Source organism: Leopardus geoffroyi, chromosome D4 (assembly GCF_018350155.1).
Source record: "Leopardus geoffroyi isolate Oge1 chromosome D4, O.geoffroyi_Oge1_pat1.0, whole genome shotgun sequence".
NCBI lineage: Eukaryota > Metazoa > Chordata > Mammalia > Carnivora > Felidae > Leopardus > Leopardus geoffroyi.
In genome coordinates, this window is record NC_059342.1 from 42,311,000 (window position 1) to 42,332,057 (window position 21,058).

A 21,058-nucleotide genomic window follows, 5' to 3' on the forward strand; every position below is an offset into this window, starting at 1 on the left:
AACATTTTGTGCATATAGCAGTTTATATTATATTGATTGTCACTTATGTTTGAACTCATTTGTTTCTTCTCTCTCCTGCCAAATTTTAGGTACATTGTGTCATACTTCACATCCTTTTATTTTGTGAATCCCTTGACTGAATTTTACAGATGTACTCATTTTTATTGCTTTTGTGCATCCTACTTTTCTTACTCCTAGCTATGGCCTTTCCTTACCATTCAGTGAGTCCCCTTTAACATTTCTTACAGGCTGGTTTCGTGGTGATGAATTCTTTTAACATTTTTTGTCCTGGAAGCTCTTGGTCTCTCCTTCTGTTCTGAATGATAGATTTCTAGATAGAATATTTATGGCTGCAGGTTTTTTTCTTTCAGCACTTTGAATATATCATGCCACTCCCTTCTGACCTGAAAAGTTTCTGCTAAAATCAGCTGATAGCCTTATGGGGTTTCCCTTGTATTAACTGTTTTCACTTGCCGCTTTTAAAATTCTCTATCATTACTTTTTGCCATTTTTATTATTACATGTCATTGTGTGGACCTCGTTGAGTTGATTTTGTTGGGGGCTCTCTGTGCCTCATGGGTCTGGATCTCTGTTTCCTTCCCCAGATTTGGGCAGCTTTGAGCTGTTATTTCTTCAAATAAAAATTCTGTCCCCTTTTTTCTCTCTTCTTCTAGGATCCCTATAATAGTAGTGTTATTACACTTGATGGAGTTGCTGAGTTCCCTCAGCATTGTATTATTATTTTTTGCTCTCTCTACTGTTCAGCTTCATTACTATCCATTACTCTTTCCTCCAGATCTCTGATTTGTTCATCTTCTTCCTCTAGTCTCCTGTTTATACCATCTAGTGTATTTTTAATTTTAGTTATTGAGTTCTTCTTCTCTGTTCGGTTCTTTTTTATGTTGTTTGTCTCTTTCTTAAAGGTCTCACTGAGGTCCTCCACTCCCACTCTTTTTTCAAGTCCATTGAATATCTTTATGATCATTACTTTAAATTCTCTATCAGGCATATCACTCATCTCCATTTCATTTAGGTTTTTTGCTGTGATTTTGTCCTATTCTTTTATCTGGGACATATTCCTCTGTCTCCTCATTTTGTCTATCTCTCTGTGTCTGTTTGTATGTATTAAGAAAGTCAGCTACATTTCTTGCTCTTGAAGTAGTGGCCTTATAAAGAAGTCTCGTAGTGCCCTGCAGTGCATTGTCCCCTGGTCACAAGAACCTGGCTCTTCAAAGGAGTCTCTTATGTGTGGTGCTTGTGTCCTACTGTTGTGGCTGAGCCTCTTTTGCCTTTCAGTCCAGTTGTCTGCCGTGGTTCTCTTTGCCTGTTGTTGGCAGGATTTGGTCCCTGTGTTGTTGTTGAGCCAGTCTTGGGGACACCTTGGGCTTGAGTTGAGTCATACTAGGCATTTGCCAGAGATGTAGTAGCACTGAACTCAGATTGCTTTCCCTATATTGTTCCCTGAGAAGCTTTCACTGCTGAGGACCTGCAGTCAAACCAGATTATCTTCTCCCAATCCACTGCTGGGGCTCCAGCCCCTGGTGTGTGTGGTTCTTCCCCTCTCCTTGGAACAGTAGTAACTTTGGAGTGGTACTGGCTCCTATTCAGTCTACTGACACATTGGTAGGCTTGTGATACTGCTTTTGATAGGCTCCTGCTAAGGATGTATTGGAAGGGACAGGTCTGCAGGAGAACAAGGGGGCAGGGAGCACAGTGTTAGCAAGGTTTGTACAGGTCTGCTGTGCAAGGGGACCTGGAGCTGCTTTAGAAAATGGCTGTAGGATTAGAGGGGTTGAGTCCATAGGAGAATGTGGGGGCAGGGCACACAGAGTGCCAGCAAGGTCCAAACATGTCCATTGGAGGAGGGGACCCACAGCTGCCCAGAATGCCTGCCACGGTTGGAGGGTGTAGATCCACAAAATCATGGTTGGGGGGGGTGAGTAGCGAGGGAGATGTGTGCTGTTAGCAATCTAGGTGGAGAGTTTTGGGGCAACACTGATTCCAGCAGGTTTCTGTATCTCTAGGCTGGTGGAGAGAGAAATGGCACCAGCTAACTTCTTTGTTCCTGGAGAAGTCTCCCAAAGATCTCTGCCCCTCCAGCACAGCCTCTGAGATTAGTAAAGAAATCTTTTCCCAAATACCCCAGACATTTTTCAAGTGCTGCTTCTGGGCTGTATCTCTGCGGGCCTCTTTGTTGTGCTGTCTCTAAGGTGGGGAATCAGTTTCCTCTTGCCCTCTTGGCTCTCTTAGAGCCAAGCCTGATGGTTTTTAAAGTTCCAGGTGTTAAGCCCCACTGATTGTAAGAACTCATGAAATTATGCCCCTCTGTTTTTTGAAGCCAAATGTTACAGGGATTGTCTTCCCCGTGTAGGTTCCCTGCACCTGGTATGAGGTTCCGTTTGTTTGGTCTCTCCAATACTGCAGAGTCTGTCCCTCCCACTTACAACCCTCTTGGTCCTTTTAGCTCCCAACCACATCTCTGCCCTTCCTACCCTCTTAAATGTAACCTCTTCTCTGAATTTAGCTGTGGAAAGTCTGTTCTGCCAATCTTCAGGTTATTTTCTGGGTTATTTACATTGATATGGATGTTATCTAATTGTATTTGTGGGACAAGGTGAGCGTAGGATTCTCCTATATTACCATATTCCCTGGAAGTGAGTTTTGACTCAATCTATATACATCTTTACCTTTTTTTTTTTTAAGTTTATTTATTTATCTTTGAGCAAGATGGGGGGAGAAAGAGTCCATGCACCCATGCATGGGAGAGAGAGAGAGAGAGAGAGAGAGAGAGAGAGAGAATCCCAAGCAGGCTCTGCGCTGTCAGCATGGAGCCTGACATGGGGCTCAATATTGCAAACCGTGAGATTATGACCCAAGCCAAAATCAAGAGTCAGGCACTTAATCAACTGAGCCACCCAGGTACCCACATCTTTACTTTTTTCAAGGTAGGTTTATCCCATCTGCATTTCTTTTTTTTTTTTTTTTTTTTTCAACATTTATTTATTTTTGGGACAGAGAGAGACAGAGTATGAACGGGGGAGGGGCAGAGAGAGAGGGAGACACAGAATCGGAAACAGGCTCCAGGCTCTGAGCCATCAGCCCAGAGCCCGACGCGGGGCTCGAACTCACGGACCGCGAGATCGTGACCTGGCTGAAGTCGGACGCTTAACCGACTGCGCCACCCAGGCGCCCCTGCATTTCTTGATATAACATACTTATTTGGTCATTGTTCTATGACTAAACTTATGCTTTCTGCTTTTAATGTTTTCTTAGCTTTTTACATTTGCTGTATTTTTCATTTGTGTATGTTTGTGGGTATGTGTGTGCATGCATTTTTGTGTTGATAGTTTGGGAGGTTTAGAGTCTATATCAGTTCTTTTCATGACTAAGTTTATTACTTTATATTTAAAGATATACTTCTTAATTCTAACATATTCTGAAAAATCTATATAATACACCTCAACTGCACACTGTAAGATAAGATAAGAAAATTTGTATATTTTTATTTATTCACGTGTTTTTTTCCCTGAATTTTAAAGTGAACTTGCAGAGAGTAAAAGACCTGTATGTTGAAAACTATAGAAAGCTTATGAAGGAAATTGAAGAAGATACAAAGAAATGGAAAAACATTCCATGCTCATGGATTGGAAGAATAAATATTGTTAAAATGTCAATACTACCCAAAGCTATCTACACATTCAATGCAATCCCAATCAAAATTGCACCAGCATTCCTCTCAAAGCTAGGACAAGCAATCCTAAAATTTGTATGGAACCACAAAAGACCCCGAATAGCCAAAGTAATTTTGAAGAAGAAGACCAAAGCGGGAGGTATCATAATCCCAGGCTTTAGCCTCTACTACAAAGCTGTCATCATCAAGACAGTATGATTACAGACACAAAAACAGACACATAGACCAATGGCATAGAATAGAAACCCCAGAATTGGACCCACAAAAGTATGGCCAACTAGTCTTTGACAAAGCAGGAAAGAATATCCAATGGAAAAAAGATAGTCTCTTTAACAAATAGTGCTGGGAGAACTGGACAGCAACATACAGAAGAATGAAACTAGGCCACTTTCTTACACCATTCACAAAAATAAACTCAAAATGGATGAAGGACCTGAATGTGAGACAGGAAACAATCAAAACCCTAGAGGAGAAAGCAGGAAAAAACCTCTCTGACCTCAGCCGCAGCAATTTCTTACTTAACACATCCCCAAAGGCAAGAGAATTAAAAAGCAAAAATGAACTATTGGGACCTCATCAAGATAAAAAGCTTCTGCACAGCAAAGGAAACAATCAGCAAAACTAAAAGGCAACCGACGGAATGGGAAAAGATATTTGCAAATGACATATCGGACAAAGGGCTAGTATCCAAAATCTATAAAGAACTCACCAAACTCCACACCTGAAAAACAAATAATCCAGTGAAGAAATGGGCAGAAGACATGAATAGACACTTCTCTAAAGAAGACATCCAGATAGCCAGCAGACACATGAAAAGATGTTCAATGTCACTCCTCATCAGGGAAATACAAATCAAAACCACACTGAGATACCACCTTGTGCCAGGAAGAGTGGCTAAAATGAACAAATCAGGAGACTATAGATGCTGGCGAGGATGTGGAGAAACAGGAACCCTCTTGCACTGTTGGTGGGAATGCAAACTGGTGCAGCCACACTGGAAAACAGTGTGGAGGTTCCTCAAACAATTAAAAAATAGATCTGCCCTATGGCCCAGCCATAGCACTGCTAGGAATTTACCCAAGGGATACAGGAGTGCTGATGCATAGGGGCACTTGTACCCCAATGTTTATAGCAGCACTTTCAAGAATAGCCAAAGTATGGAAAGAGCCTAAATGTGCATCAACTGACGAATGGATAAAGAAGATGTGATTTATATATACAATGGAATACTGCTTGGCAATGAGAAAGAATGAAATCTGGCCATTTGTAGCAACATGGATGGAACTGGAGAGTGTTATGCTAAGTGAAATCAGTCAGGCAGAGAAAGACAGATACCATATGTTTTCACTCATATGTGGATCCTGAGAAACTTAACGGAAGACCAGGGGGAGGGGAAGGGGGGAAAAAGTTGCAGAGAGGGAGGGAGGCAAACCATAAGACTCTTAAATACTGAGAACAAACTGACGGTTGATGGGGGCGGGGAGAAGGGAAAGTGGGTGATGGGCATTGAGGAGGGCACCTGTTGGGATGAGCACTGGGTGTTATATGGAAACCAATTTGACATAAATTATATTTAATATAAAAATCAAAAAATAAATAAAAGCATCAGGCTAAAAAAATAAAATGTTCTCACTTTAAAAGCAAAAAAAAAAAAAAGAGTCTGGACATAGCTAGATTGTCTGTTCAGTATCTCATGGTTGTACTCGGTTTCCTTTCGGCTTGCTCTTATCTGGAGGCTTGATTTGGGAAAAATCTGCTTCTAAGCTCATTCAGGTTGCTGACAGTATCCATGTCTTTGTAATTTTAAGACTGAAGTCCTAAATGGGGCCAAATTCTGTATTAGTCAGGGTTCTTCAGAGAAGCAGAAGTGATAGAGGTATATGCATGTGTGTATGTATCTACCTATATCTGTCTTTCTAGAAAGAGAGATTGATTTGAAGGCATTGGCTCATGCAATTTGGGGCTGGCAAGTCTGATTTATGCAAGACTGGCTGGCAGGGTGGAGACCCAGGAAGAGTTGATTGTGCAACTCAATCAGAAAGCATTCTGGAGGCAGAATTCCTTCTTCCTCAGAAAACTATAGCCCTTTGTTTTATCATCTTCAGTTGACCTGATGAAGCCCAGGCACATTATGGAGAGGTTATCTGCTTAACTCAAAGTCACTGATTTAAATATTAATCATACCTGAAAAATATGTTCACAGCAACATCTAGACTTGTGTTTTATCAAAAACTTGATACCATGGGGAGCCTGGGTGGCTCAGTTGATTGGGCTTTTGACTTCAGCTCAGGTCAGGATCTCACAGTTCATGGGTTCGAACCCTGTGTTGGGCTCTGTGCTGACAGCCAAGAGCCTGGAGCCTGCTTCCAATTCTGTGTCTCCCCCTCTAACCCTCCCCTGCTTGCACTCTCTCTCTCTCTCTCTTTCTCAAAAATAAAAATAAACATTAAAAAGAAATTAAAAAAAAACTAGATACCATGGGTACTATGGCATATGCAAGTTGACACTTAAAACTAACTAAATGGGTAAAAAGTAGTGAGGTGGATAGGCCTTTACTGTGAGGTTTTCTGTTTATCTGGCTAGGGCTTAGGCTGTGTTTACCGTTTGCTGTAGTTGTATGTTTCAGAGGCTAAACTTTGTTTTGTTGTCTTTTTTTTTGGGTTTTTCTACAAGCTTCTTAAGTACTGTCTGAGATGCACAGTTTTTTTTCCATTGTGTTCCCTTGTTATACAGAAGCCCTATTGGTATGGTGGTCCAGTGTCAGGGGGAGATGAAGTATTCTGTACTCTGATTAGGTTTCAATCTTTTAGTGAGCTTGTGTCCCTACAATGTGACCTTCACAAGTGCTTCTGTTTCTCCCCCCTCCCTTGGATTAATAGGAAGGCTAGAGGGTGTTGGAGTTAGGTATTTCCCTTTAGCCAGGTTGATTTGGCTCTGGTGAAAGTCACCTAAAATTGGGCTTTTTTGGGCTTTTTAACTGTTAAAACTTGTCTACTTTGATCCTCCAGCAATCTGTTAATTACAGATTAGATTTTTCTTTCTTTTTTTTTTTTTTTTTTCAACGTTTATTTATTTTTGGGACAGAGAGAGACAGAGCATGAACGGGGGAGGGGCAGAGAGAGAGGGAGACACAGAATCGGAAACAGGCTCCAGGCTCTGAGCCATCAGCCCAGAGCCCGACGCGGGGCTCGAACTCACGGACCGCGAGATCGTGACCTGGCTGAAGTCGGACGCTTAACCGACTGCGCCACCCAGGCGCCCCCAGATTAGATTTTTCTACCCTGGTAGTGGTTTCCATGGATTTTACTGCTCCTGGGCTCCTGCTCTGGTATATTGCCATTCTCTTTATATATCTGTCTGTATCTCTAGTTTTTGGAACGGCAGTTTGCTCTATGTCCCCAATTCTCTGGTAGATCCAAAAAGAGTTTTTGAGTTTTAATTAGTTCAACTTTTTCCATGTTGTGTAATCAGGAGAGATGACTTCCAAGTGCCTTACATGCTTGAGTGGAACCTGGAAGTTTCTCCATTGTGTTTTTATTAAGTAGCTCTTAATTTTTAAGACTTACAGCCTGTGGAATAGGGTTAACACTTAAGGATGACAATTCCAGGGGTACTTGGGTGGCTCAGTCACTTAAGAGTCTGACTCTTGATTTTGGCTTAGGTCATGATCTCACAGTTTATGAGTTCAAGCCCTGCATCAGGCTCTGTGCTGACAGCATGGAGCCTGTTTGGAATTCTCTGTCCCTCTGCTCCTTGCAGAGCACATGTGCATTCTCTCTCTCTCTCTCTCTCAAAATAAATAAATAAACTTAAAAAAATAACAATTCCTGTAGCTTATTTAAGTCTTACTTAGGTATCCAGTCAAATTTCTAGGAAGTTATGTGCATGCCGCACACACACACACATACTCACACACACAATTTTTTAGCAGGTTGCAGAAAAAACTTTCATAAGAGTGCAATCTAATATTATAACTTATATTTTATTGATGATAGTGTAAAACATTGCCTGTAACTTTTTTGATAAGATACTGCCTTAGCTTTGTCACAAATAGTTATAAAATAAATCATGTAATAAATTCCCCTTCTAGTATTACATTAGATAACTCTACTAACAGCCTAGTGTATTGTATTTGATTAGATGATGATTGTTCTTTAACGTTATATCCCTGCCCCCACCCTTTTTTTTTTTTTTCTTTTACCTTATAGGAAGCTCAGAAATAAGTTTTGGTTCTCAGTTACAGTTAGATCTCTTACCTTTTCCTTTTTCTCACTTTACCGTTGTTTTAGTTGTTATGGCTTCATAACTTGTGTTTTTTATTAAAACTTTCATGCCTACTTGAAAGTAGGTCATATAAATAATACATTAACTATGCTGAAGTATTGCTCGATAGAATTTTAGGTCTTATGCTGCTGCCCCTCCTTTCCCCTTTTTTCTGCGTCATACTCTTTATCATCCTCATCTTACTCCATAGACTTCTCTTGACCGTGATGTGAATTATTCATTTCATGTCTTATCCATAATAAATTATTTGTTCCAGACATATTTTCTCTTGTCACCCTTTATGGTTTATGGTTCCTCAGCGTTCTATTTGCTAGTTTAATATTAACTCAAGCCATACCATTCAAAATGTACTCTATCCAGAGAAGTTTGTTGAAAAGTTTCATTAAGCTAAATTTTAAAATGAACTGTAGCTATATATACCTGTGATTTCATTATTTAAAGTAGATCTCGAAGAGCATATTTTATTAGGAAAATATTTTGCGTTATACAAAATTTCATAGTTCTTGAAAGGTTTGATTTATCGGTTGTCTTTTATTGGGAGTGCATCTTTGTCTTAATTATTACTTTCATGATTATTTAACATAATATCAGATTTATCAAACTATAAGAATATTGATAGTTTGGGTTAACTAATTTCTCAGTGCATTATACTTCTTTATTTAAAAATTAAGTCTATATTTGTCCTTGTTGATTGTTAAATTCACTCAAATGCCAGAATTCAAATTATTAAATAATTGTTATGAAAGGGCTTGCTGGTGGTGTTTAAGTTGTCAGTTCCTGTTAAGGTTAGCTGACATGAATGGACAAACCCTTCTAAAACTTAAATCATTTGCTTCAGGGTTCTTTCCTTCCTAAAGTCTAAATAATTTCCAGAATAGATGAAGATGCTCAAGTTTTGTCAGTTCTCTTTTCAAAGGAGAGGTCTCTAGATAGCCTGTAAACAATCTTAGTGTTCACATGATTGAATTTTTCATTCTATGTCAATGTCATTCATAAACATTTACTAATCTGTTTTGGAAAACATGAGTACATAGATAGTGTGTAATGTGTCAAATTAATAATATGGGTAAGACAGAAATCTAGAAAAGGCAGAAATTACTGTAACATTTGGGGAAGCCTTCATGGAGAGAGGTGGAAATTGAATCTTGAAGGAGGTAACATTTAGATGAGAACAGAAAAATGGGCTATGAGTTGTGGATGGGCCACATTTATGCATCTATTTTTAAGCTGTTTGATTGATGTCAGGCACACCTTGATATGCCCGAACAATTCAAATGGGAAACAAAAATTAAAACTATGTTGAGGAGCCATGTATACCTACTGGATTTGTAAAAAATACCATGCCTGAGAGTCAAGTGTTGGTGTAGCTGTGGAACTTAGAGAACACTTGAAGTGCTTGTAGCCTATGACTTAGCAGTTTTACCCCCAAATATATTCTTAAGCAATGTTTTTCAAACTTTTATTAATATGACCCCTACACTGAAAAAAATACATTTTCCCTAATGACCCCAGTGCACCCACAATGAAATAAAAATTTCATATAATAATAGTTCTTACTATGTGTAATAAAGGTAAAATATAATAAAGTATGTATCAAATATGAATTTCATAATATTTAAATAAAACAAATCAAAAACAAAAAATTTGAGAGCAATTTAATGTGTCTGCTTCTTTCATAATTCTATTCCTTTGGCATAGTTTTTTTGCTAAGAATTTATGCTTACATTTTTGATATTTTCTATTGTATTCTATTCCAGTTTTTAAAAATGCTGATTGTGATGACTAAATTGATTTAATGACCCATTACTCGATTGCAATCTGTAGTTTGAAAAATACTGCTTGGGAGAAATTCTTGCTCATCTGTATCAGGAGACATGTTTAAGAGTGTTTATAGCAGCATTGTTTGTATACCCCTTTTCCCAAAATGGGAAGCAGCTGAAATATACGCTGACAAGAGATAGATAAATATATTATAGTATATTTATATAATAGAATAATACTACACACCAAGGTAATTGAATTGCAGCTACACCTATCAATATGGATGAATTTGGGAACATATGTTGAGCAAAAAATAGCAAATCACAGAATATGTGTAGTATGATTTAATTTGTATAAAGTTCAAAAGTAAGGTAAACTGTGTAATATATCAAATAGGGATATTTATGTCTCCAAACTATAAAGAAAGGCCAGACAAGGATAAAAACCAAAATTGTAAGACAGTGCTTTGCCCTGAAGGCTATAGAAATGTCAGAGGATCAGGGGACCTACAGAGGACTTCAAAGGCAATGGTAGAGTTGTGTGTCTTAATTGAGTGGTTGTGGATACAAGGCTGCTCTTTTTACTCTGCTCTTAATACCTTTATATATATTTATCACAGATTATTTTTGTATGTATCCAGTATTTAAAATATACATTACAGCTTAAAAAATTGGAATATAGTAGATACCCTCACTTCATTCCTAAGACTTACCCCATTTTTCATCCCATCCCTGAACCTCACCCTAAGTTTCAGTTCATCCTCATGTCATTTGGAGCATATTTAATAAGGAGCAAATATGGGAGTACAAAATAAATTGGTATTTAAGGATCAGATGAACATCAGTGATAGATAAGAGATGGAATGAAGGTCAGGGGTTTCTAGTGAGCATACCAGTTAATAACAGAACAGCATGTTGTATCTTGATGTGTCTTCTTGGTTGATAGGCAGACGGGGCTTTGGGAAAAGGTACTGTTAAGAATGACCTGGAGGTTTTCAAAAAGTGTATAAGCATGTAATGGATGCTTAATAAATGTTAGTTGAAAAAAATGAACAAAAGTTGGCTTGACGAAGGTTGAAGAAGTATAGAAAGAGATAGTATAAGGATATGGATTTCAGTTTTACCATGTTAGTTTAAGGTTCCAACAGATAATCCAAGTGGAGGTATTATATAAAAAGTTGCAAATGTGGCATTAGTGATTGGGAGAGAGTCAAAGCTGCATTGTAGATTAGTTATTCTCTCAGACAGAGATGAGACAAAAAGCCAAGAGTGGGTAAATTTTCTGAGAGGAAAACTGTAGAAGTAAGAGGGAAATTAAGAATTGAGTCATGGACACATCCTGTGATTACGTGTTATTTAGGTATCTCTGGCAGGTAAAAAGGACATTCAGTTAAAAATTATGGCAGTTTGAATATTCTGAGTTTTTTTCCTACACAGCAAGATATCTTTGGTACGAAAACAGACTTGCCATTTTTCAGTCTTGAAAATTATTTATGCCTTCACAAATCTGTAATTGTTTCTTTAAAAAATGTTTTCTTCGAAATCATACTCAAATAAGAGGGTAATTATCTTAGTTGCATACACATTTTCTTTGATTGGAATGTTTCATAAAATTTTGTTTTCCTTCTGTTTTGCATCTAAATCCCAAAAATTTACTTTCTGACTGTGGCTTAACATTTGGTATCCAGTTTGTATGTGTCCTTCATCTTAAACTAATAAATTTGAATATTGATGGGCATGTCACCAGAAATAAGAATTGTGAAAGTAGGCATTATTATGAAAGCTAGTTAGTCCTAATATTATCAGTCAAAATCTAAAACTTTGTAAATAAAATAATTTTTTCTTGGAAGTACCAACTCACCAATAATTGTGATTTTTTTTCCGTAGAGAGAAACAGGACTAAAAAAGGAAATAAATGACCTTGTAAAACGGAAGATTGCAGTTGATGAAGAAAACGTTTTCTTAAGGAAAGAATTCAGCGACTTGCAGAAGAAATTTAAAGATAAAAGTCAGGAAGCTAAGGTGTGTTGGCTTCTACATAGTTTTACAGTACTCTTACTTTGAAGTCCTACTTTAAGCTTTGTCAGCCTTTGTGGCACAGAAAGTGACAAGCTTGGAGGAAAAATTGCCTTAGGCCCTGCTGTACCATACAGTTTTCTCACATGCAAAAACTGAGAAAGATGCTTTAAAGATAAGACTCCAAGCTTTATAACTTTCAGATAAATAGTTAATGATGGAAATGGAGCTAAGAAAGTAGGAGTGTGAATATGTGGCTTCTTGTAATTAGATTCTGATGGGACTGGCATTATTAATTGATAAAACCCAGGTCTGGGAGGATATGTCTGTGTGGGTCTCAAAAATAGCTGGGGACAGCATCAAAGGCAGCTTGATCAATTAATGGGCTCTTTGCAAATGTGTACTCATCAAAGCTGTCATCCAGTGAAAAAATATGACCCATCCACCTGCATGAAAAGAGGCCAATAAAAGTATACAGGTGACCTTGGCCATCAAATATAGAAGAAGCTGCTGTGAGGGTAAAACTGCACAGTTTATATTTGCTGATTAGTTCTCACCTTTTTTTGTTGTTGTTTGTTTTGTTTTGTTTATCGGCCCTTGTGGTACTGTTCTACAGGACACTAAGGAGTGTGTACAGAATAAGGAAGAGCAAAACAGACTGGTTATAAAAACTCTGGAGGAGGAAAATGAGAAATTAAGTACCCGCTGCGCTGACCTGCTAAATGACCTGGAGAAACTGAGGAAGCAAGAAGCACATTGGAGAAAAGAAAAATATAGCATTGATGCAAAAATAAAGGTAGGCAATGAGAATGGAGGGAATAAGAATAATGCCGTTATTTTGGATCTAACTTCTTATAGGAAGTTTATTACATGTGATTTTCTTTAAATAACAAGTTATATATTCAAATCCACCAGTGGGGACCAGCATTAATTTATATTCCTTCACTTAAGACCCACAGCTTTTTAAAAATTGATGTTGCAAAGCAGGAAACTGACTTCAAATAGTTATCTAAAATGTAATCATTAAAAAATAAAGGCTATAGCATTTTGAAATAAAACATGTTTTGGAAAAACATATTTAGAATCATGAGGTTTGACATTTTTCAGCTAGAGCTTAAATTTGTAAATATAGCTAGAATTCATTACAATAGAGTTTTAAGAATGTATTTTCCAGGTCTTTTAAAAAATAAAATGTGAAAAAAGCATAAAACAGTTGAAAAATACTCATGTGTGTTTTAAGGATGATGCTTTCCTTTGACTTAAAAGGGCCTTATTCATAGTAAAATTTTATTTTCATAGAAGATGAAAGGTACAGTCAATCTTCATAATAGTCTGATATCTTTTTTCATCAGTATTTTTCAAAATAGTACTTTTTTGTGGCTTTCTCTTTGTTTTGAGAATATTTTTGTTAATTTTTTTCCCATCAAATTTCAGGTTTCTCATAGACTTTATTGAAAAGGCTAGAAACAAATTTTCATGCTAGTAAATATGATAGTGCCTCTATGTATGCACACATAAAAAGAATATATAACATAAGCACACATACACATACATATATACATATATATGGCTATTAAAGCATACTAAGTATGGATATGTGTGTGTGATTATTTTAGAGGTGAAGGGATGTCTATTTCTGAGTGTGTGAATCAATTTGTTGCACATATTTAAGAAAACACATTAAATCTATTAGTGTACCATCAGGGAATGACTGAGCCATTGAGAAAATTAAATTCTGGCGCATTTTCTTTCTCAATTTTTATATCAGTTTCTGCTTCCCTGCATCCTTTAAGCTGTGTGGTAGTGCGATAAGGGTAAGTGGCACTTCCTTGTGTTAAATTCATGGGTACATGATTATTTGATGATACTCTTCGAATCATTGATGACTGTTTTCCACTTAAATAGTTCATTCTGTGATTGGCTGTGAATTTTGGTTCTGTGACTTTTTTTTTTTTTAATTGTAGGTTTGGTCTTATTAACTTGTAGACATTTTTTATTTACTCTGGATAGTAATACTTTTATATATATATATATATATATAACAAATATATATTTGTACATTTGTATATTGTATATATACAATATATATATACAAATATATATACAAATATATACAAATATATATACAAATATATATACAAATATATTGTATATTGTATGTATACAATATATATATACAAATATATATATATTACAAATACTTTCTGTTCCATTACTCTTAAAAAAGGTGAATTGGACTTTGAAAAGTTTGTGAATTTGGAAGAGTCTATTTTATTATTTTCTTATTTAATATTCTCTAATGTTTTTGCATTAGGAATATTAGATGCTAAACCTTTCCCTACCCTAAAGTCTGTAATCTACTTAGAATTTATTTTGGGATATGTTGTTTCACACCATTTATTTAATAGTTAATTGATTTGTGATTCAATCTCTCTCATATCTCAAAGTTTCCATGTGTGTATTGGTTTGTTTCTGGAAATCTTATTATTCTCATGGTTTTAGATATTGTGGTTTTGTAATTTGACTCATTATTTGGCAGGGAAGTCGTCTTCTTTATTCTTATTTTTGTAAGTCCCAAGCCCTGTATGTGCTTCTTCACGGTCTTATAATATTTAAGAATGATTTTATTAGTTTTACTGAAAAATTCTGTTAGGAAGTAGATTGGAATCACACTTAATTTATGAATTAATCTTGGGAGAATTGTGACCCTAACATTCATGTATGTGGAATAAGATGTTACATTCTTAAAATGGCACTGTCCACTGTTATTCAATTTATTAATAACTACTAATATTGTCAAATTGTATAAGGGTAAGTAATATTTTAAATTATATTTTAACTGATTATTTTGGGAAGACAAGACTGTTACTGATTTATTTTATCTTAACCTTCTTTTCAACAATTTTTTTTCAAATTACCTTATTCTAAAAATTTGTACATTTTCTAGATTTTTCTAAGTTACATAATTACATTGCACATTAAGAACACTTTGAGTATTTCTTTCCTTTCTAAAATATTGATTGGCATATCATTCACATTTAATCCATTTAAAGTTCACAGTCCAAGTGCAGTAGTTTTTAGTTTGTGCAGAGTTGTGCAACTATTATCACAACTACTTTTAGAACATTTTCATCATTTCTTAAAGAAACCCTGTAGGCTTTAGCAATCACTCTGAATTTACCCCCTTTTCTCTGAAACCCATGATAGCCAGTAAGCTGCTTTCTTTCTCAATATATTTTCTGTTCTAAAATTTCATATAAATGAAATCATAGTGTCTTTTGTGACTGAGTTCTTCTACTTAGAATAATGTTTTCATTGTTTATCCATGTTGTAGCATGTTTATCAGTACCACATTCCTTTCTTTGTTGAATAATATTCCATTACATAGATATCCTACATTTTATTTCTATACCATTAGTAGATGGACATTTGTGTTCTAAATAATGCTGCTATGACTATTTGTGTACAGGATTTCATGTATACATACATGTATTTTTCTTTCTCTTAGGTACATACCAAAGAGTGAGAATACTGGGTCATATTGTAACTGCTTTTAAGTTTTTGAGGAACTTAAGTTTTTGAGGACTGTTTTCAAAAACAGGTGCACCACTTTACATTGTGAACAGCAATGTATGAGTGTTCTGATTTCTTTTTGTGCTCATCAATACTTGTTATTGCCTGTCTTTTTGATTATAGTCATTTCTGTGGATGTTAAGTGATATCTCATTGTGCTTTTCATTTACGTTTCCCTGATGGCTAATGATGTTGAGCATCTTTGGATGTGGTATTGGCTATTTGTCTGTTTTTGAAGAAATGCGTATATATTCTGCATACAAATCTCTTTTGTGTATACTTCTGGATACAAGTCTCTTTTTTGGCTGTATATTTTGAAACTATTTTCTTTAATTCTTGGTGGTGTTTTTCCTTTATTAATGGTGTTTTTAAGCATAAATGTTTTACATTTTGATGATATTTATCTACCCTTTTTTTTTTGTTGTTACCCATGCTTTGGTGAGAAATCATTGCCTAGTCTAAGATCAAGAAGATGGAAACCTATGTTTTCTTCTTCGAGTTTTATAGTTTTATATCTTGCATTTAGTTCTTTGATCCATTTTGAGTTCGTTTTTGAATGTGATGTTTGATAGGAATCCAACTTCATTCTTTTGTTATTCAGTTATCCCAGTACCATTTGTTGAAAAAAACCTAGTCTTCCCCTCACTGCATCTGTTTGGGCATCTTTATTGAGTATCATGGGACTGTAAATAGAAGGATTTTTCTTACACCTCAATTCTGTTCCTTTGATTTATACATTTATCCTCATGTCTATGCTACACTATTGATTATTATAGATTTGTAATAGATTTTGCAATTGGGATATGTGTCTCATCCAAATTTTTTCTTCTTTTTTCAATATTAGCTATTCTGGGTCTCTTGCATTTCCATATGGATTTTAGAAACATCTTTTCCATTCTTACAAGAAAAGCAAGCTGGGTTTATTTTGATAGAGATTGCATTGAATTAGAAGATCAATTTGGCAAATACCACTATCTTAGGATACTTTATCTTCTAATCAATCAGTGTGGGGTGTTTCATTATTTTAGGTCTACTTTAATTTTTTTCAATAATGTTTTGTGGTTTTCAGAGTATAATTTTGCACTTCAAGGGTACATATATTCCTAAAAATTTAATTAATTTTTATGCTATTTTAAGTGGAACTGTTTCTTCATTTCCTTTTTGGGTGGTTTATTCCTACTGTAGAGATCTGTAATTAATTTTATATAGTGATCTTATATCCTGCCACCCTGCTTGATAGGTTGATTCTTCGGGGTTTTCTATATGTAAGATTATGTCATTTATAAGCAGAGATAATTTTACTTCTTCTTTTCCAATCTGGTGCCTTTTATCTCATTTTATTGCCCATTCATTACCCTGCTAGAATCTCTCATATAAAGTTGAATAGAAAAAAAGAGTAGACATCTATGTCTTGTTCCATATCTCATTGGTAAAGGAACCACTCTTTCGCCCTTAAGTATGATAATTGATGTTTGCTCTGAAGTTTTGTTGATAAACTTTATCAGATTGAGGAAGTTTTCTTTTGGTTTGTAGTTGTTGAATGTTTTTGTCTTTTATCACAAAGAGGTGTTGGATTCTGGTGAATGCTTTTTCTGTTATCTATTGAAATAATATTGTGGTTTTTGTTTTTTATTCTGTTGGTATGATATATTACTTGAATTTTGGATGTTAAACCAACTTTGCATTGCTGGGATATTTTTGCCTTTATCTGACTTTGGTATCAAGTCAGATCTTTGGCATCTACTGGCCTTGTAGAATAAATAAGAAAATATTTTCTCATATGTTTTGGAAGAGTTCGAAAAGAATGGGTATTCATTTAAAAAAAAATATTTGGTTCACCAGTTAAAGCCATCTGGTACTAGAATTTTTTATTTTGGGTAGTTTTGATAACTGATTAATAAACGTTTTCAGTTATCATAGGCCTGTTGAGATTTTCTATTTCTTCTTGAGTTAGTTTAGGTGATCTGTGTCTTTCTACGTACATAGGTTATCTAATTTGCTGATGTACAATTGCTTACAGTATTCTCTAATAATCCTTTTTTTATTTCTGTACTAGTGTCCTTACTTTCATTTTTGATTTTAGTTACTTACACCTTTTCTCTTTTTTCTTTGTCATTCTAACTAAAGGTTTGTTAATTTTTTTTAATGTTTATTTTTGAGAGAGAGACAGAGTGGGGGAGGGGCAGAGAGAGAGGGAGACACAGAATCTGAAACAGGCTCCAGGCTCTGAGCTGTCAGCACAGAGCCCCATGCAGGGCTCAAATTCATGAACTGAACCGTAAGATCATGACTTGAGCCCAAGTTGGATGCTTAACGGACTGAGCCACCCAGGCTCCCCTAAAGGTTTGTTAATTTTGTTGCTATTTACAAAGAGTCAAATTTTGCTTTAATTGATTATTGTTTTGCTAGCCCCTTTTTAAAAACTTTCCATATTAATCTTTATCATTTCCTTTCTATTCTCTTTGGTTTTACTTTGCTATTTTAATTTGTTTCCTATTTCTTCAAGGTGTAAAATTAGATTCTTAATTTGAGGTATGTTTTCTTTTTTAATGTTGGCATTTATAGCTATAAACTTCCCCCAGTACTACCTTTGCTGCATCTTGTAATTATTAGTATTTATGCGTTGTTTTCATTCATCTCTGAATATTTTCTAATTCTCCTGTGATCTCTTCTTTCACCTATTTGTTGTTTATGATTAGTTTGTCTAATATTAAATTTTTCTTTTGGTTTTTCTTCTTTTAGTGACTTTTAACTCCAATCCGCTATGGTTGGACAAGGTACTTTGTATAATTGTAATGTTTTTAAATTGATTAAGCATTGTTTTATGTCCTAACATTTGGCCTGATATGGCAGATATTCCATGTGTACTTGAGAAAAATATATAATCTGCTATTTTGGAGTAAAGTATTCCATATACATCTATTAGGACTACTTAGTTTATAGTGTTCTTCAGCCCTCTTCATCCTTGTTGACCTTCTGTCTAAATGTTGTATTCATTATTTAAAGTGGAGTATTGAATTCTTCAGCTATTATTGTAAAACTGTATTTCTCCCTTCAATTCTATAATTGTTTATATATTTAAGGGCTTGGTTGTTTGGTACGTGTACATTTATAGTTATTATATCTTCTTGATGAATTGACTCTTTAATCAATATATAAGCTCTCTTTTCCCTTTTGTGACAGTTTTTGACATAAAGTATATTTTGTTTGGTGTTATTTTATCTGTTCCAGCTCTTTTCGGTTATTATTTTCAGAGAATATCTTTTCCATTCTTTCATTTTCAGTCTATTTGTGTCTTTGTATCTGAAATCAGTGTCTCTCTTTTTTTTCAATTCCAGTATAATTAACGTCCAGTATTGTATTAGTTTGACATGTACAATATAGTGATTCAGAAATTCTGTACATTACTCAGTGCTCATCATAATAAGTATACTCTTAATCCCTTCACCCGTTTCACCCATCCCCATCTATGGTCACCATCAATTTGTTCTCCAAAAGTGTCTGGTTGTTTTGTCTTTTTTTTTCCCCTTGTTCATGTTTTTGTCCCTTAAATTTTACATTTGAGTGAAATTGTATGACATTTATCTTTCTCTGACTGACTTATTTAAAGTGAGTCTTTTTTGGGGCACCTGGGTGGCTTAGTCGGTTAAGCATCTGACTTCAGCTCTCGTCATGATCTCGCAGTTCTTGAGTTTGAGCTCTGTTTTCGGCTCTGTCCTGACAGCTCAGACCCTGGAGTCTGCGTTGGATTCTGTGTCTCCCCCACTCTCTCTGTCCCTTCCCTGCTTGTGCTCTCTCTCTCTCGCTCACTCGCTCAAAAATGCATAAGTAAACGTTTAAAAAAAGGATCTCTAAAATGTGACAAGCCACTCTCTCTTACTTTCAAGATTCTTTTTTGGGGAGCTGAATTCCAAAAGATTGATAATAATTTATCTCAGTGTGGGTCTCTTTTCTCTTGATCATTCTTGGAGTTTGTTGTGGCTGGCCTTTGGATTTGTGATGCATGTATTTCATCAAAATTGGGAAGTTTATGGCCATTTTTTCTTCACATGTTATTTCTGCTTCGTCTTGTCTCTTCGCTTTCTGAGACTCCCATAATGTGTATGTCTTTCTTGTTAATGGTGTCCACAGTTTTCATAGGTTCTGTTCTCTGTTCTTCATGTTCTTTCTGCTGCTCAGATTCAATAATTGTCCTTGTTTCATCATCTAATTTGCTGATTCTTTCTTCAACCTGCTCTGTGTCTGTTGTTGGGCACTCTGGAGAATGATTCATTTTTGTTATTTTACTTTTTCACTCCAGCATTTATGTTTACTTCCTTTTAATAATTTTTTCTTTACTGATATTCTTTTGGTTTATACATTGTTTTCCTGGTTTACTGTAGATTTTTTTTTCATGTTTTTTTCCTTAGTATATTTAAGACATTTTAAAGTTTTTGCCTTGTAAATCTGATATCTGGGGTTCCTCAGGAATGGTTTGTGTTAATTTATATGTTCCTTTGTTTAGGCCATACTTACCTCGTTTTTCTTGTATGTCTTGTGATGTTTTGTTGTTGTTGAAAGTGGAACATTTGAGTATGATAATGTGGTAACTCTGGAAGCCAGATTCTATCCCTTATTGAAGTGTTTTGCTTTTTTAACTGTCAAAGGTTATTTAGGTAATCTTCAAGTCTGTATTTCTAAGAGTCTGTTCCTTGTTGTGTAAGCTCACTGAGGTTTCTATCCTTAAGCTTTTGTTCACCTCATGTGGTGTCACGGGTTTCCTTGACGCCAGGAGCCAAAACAAACAGAACACAAGGAATAGGAAAAACCCAAACAAACACAGTACACACAGCCACAGCCACAAAACAAATCCCTCTCCCAGTCTTTGTATTGACTCCATACTGAGAAAGTCTTTCAATACTTATCCATTGCACTGAGCTCAGAGGTCAGCCCAGGGTGAAACTTTGGGTCTTAATCAAAGACTTTTCTGTCTTTTCATGTATTTTCTGAGCATGCATCTTTCTCTGAGCCTATGTGTGGTTTTCTAAACTTTCCAAGATGAATGGGTATTTTTGAATGTCTTAATGTCTCAAAGAATCTCCCACAGCTTTTGCTTCCATGCCTTGGGCATTCTGTTGTGTATCTGAACCAATAATCTTTTACTGTACACATCTGTGTTTTGTTAGTTTACCTTGTGGTATATTTGAGCCATATCCTATTTTTCAGTCTGTGTTACCTGGTAGGTTAAGCAAGACATAATCACTTTGCATCATTCCTTCAGGTAGCCCTCAGATAAATTAGATACACATAGTAATTTGCTAGTGAAGTCTGTTCTGCTTCCTTCTGAACCAAGGACCAGTATCTCCTACTCGGAACATGGGCTACTGTCATTCTAAGAATATAACTGCTTTAAGATTCCCAGGCTTTAAAGTGGTCAACTTATTGGAGACAGTGTGGAGAAGGGCAAATGAAAACTCCATAAATCTTTTGTCCTATTTTTAAGTTGCTTTTATTTTTGGCTCAGCGTTTTTTTGGTTGCTGTAAATATTTGAATGTTATTTTTCTAACATTAGTTCTGAGAGTTTCTGCTTGTTTTTTCATATTTCTGCCAGGGCAAGAGTGCTTGGAGCTGCCTACTCTGCCATTTTCTTGATGTCACTCATCACCTTCATTTTTTTTTAATTAAAAAAAAATTTTTATGATTATTTATTTTTGAAAGAGAGAGACAGAGCATGAGTGGGGGAGGGTCAGAGAG

At 35.7% G+C, this 21,058-nt stretch overlaps 1 protein-coding gene across 2 annotated transcripts in view; it reads left to right on the forward strand.

Annotated features, from left to right (window-relative positions):
• CNTLN (centlein) overlaps positions 1 to 21,058 on the forward strand; it is a 310,623-nt gene that overhangs the window by 93,068 nt on the left and 196,497 nt on the right. For both annotated transcript variants that reach the window (XM_045470092.1, XM_045470093.1), the window contains exons 4-5: positions 11,623 to 11,757; positions 12,368 to 12,547. In XM_045470092.1, the coding sequence (XP_045326048.1) occupies positions 11,623 to 11,757; positions 12,368 to 12,547 (315 nt within the window). The remainder of the gene's footprint in view (positions 1 to 11,622; positions 11,758 to 12,367; positions 12,548 to 21,058) is intronic.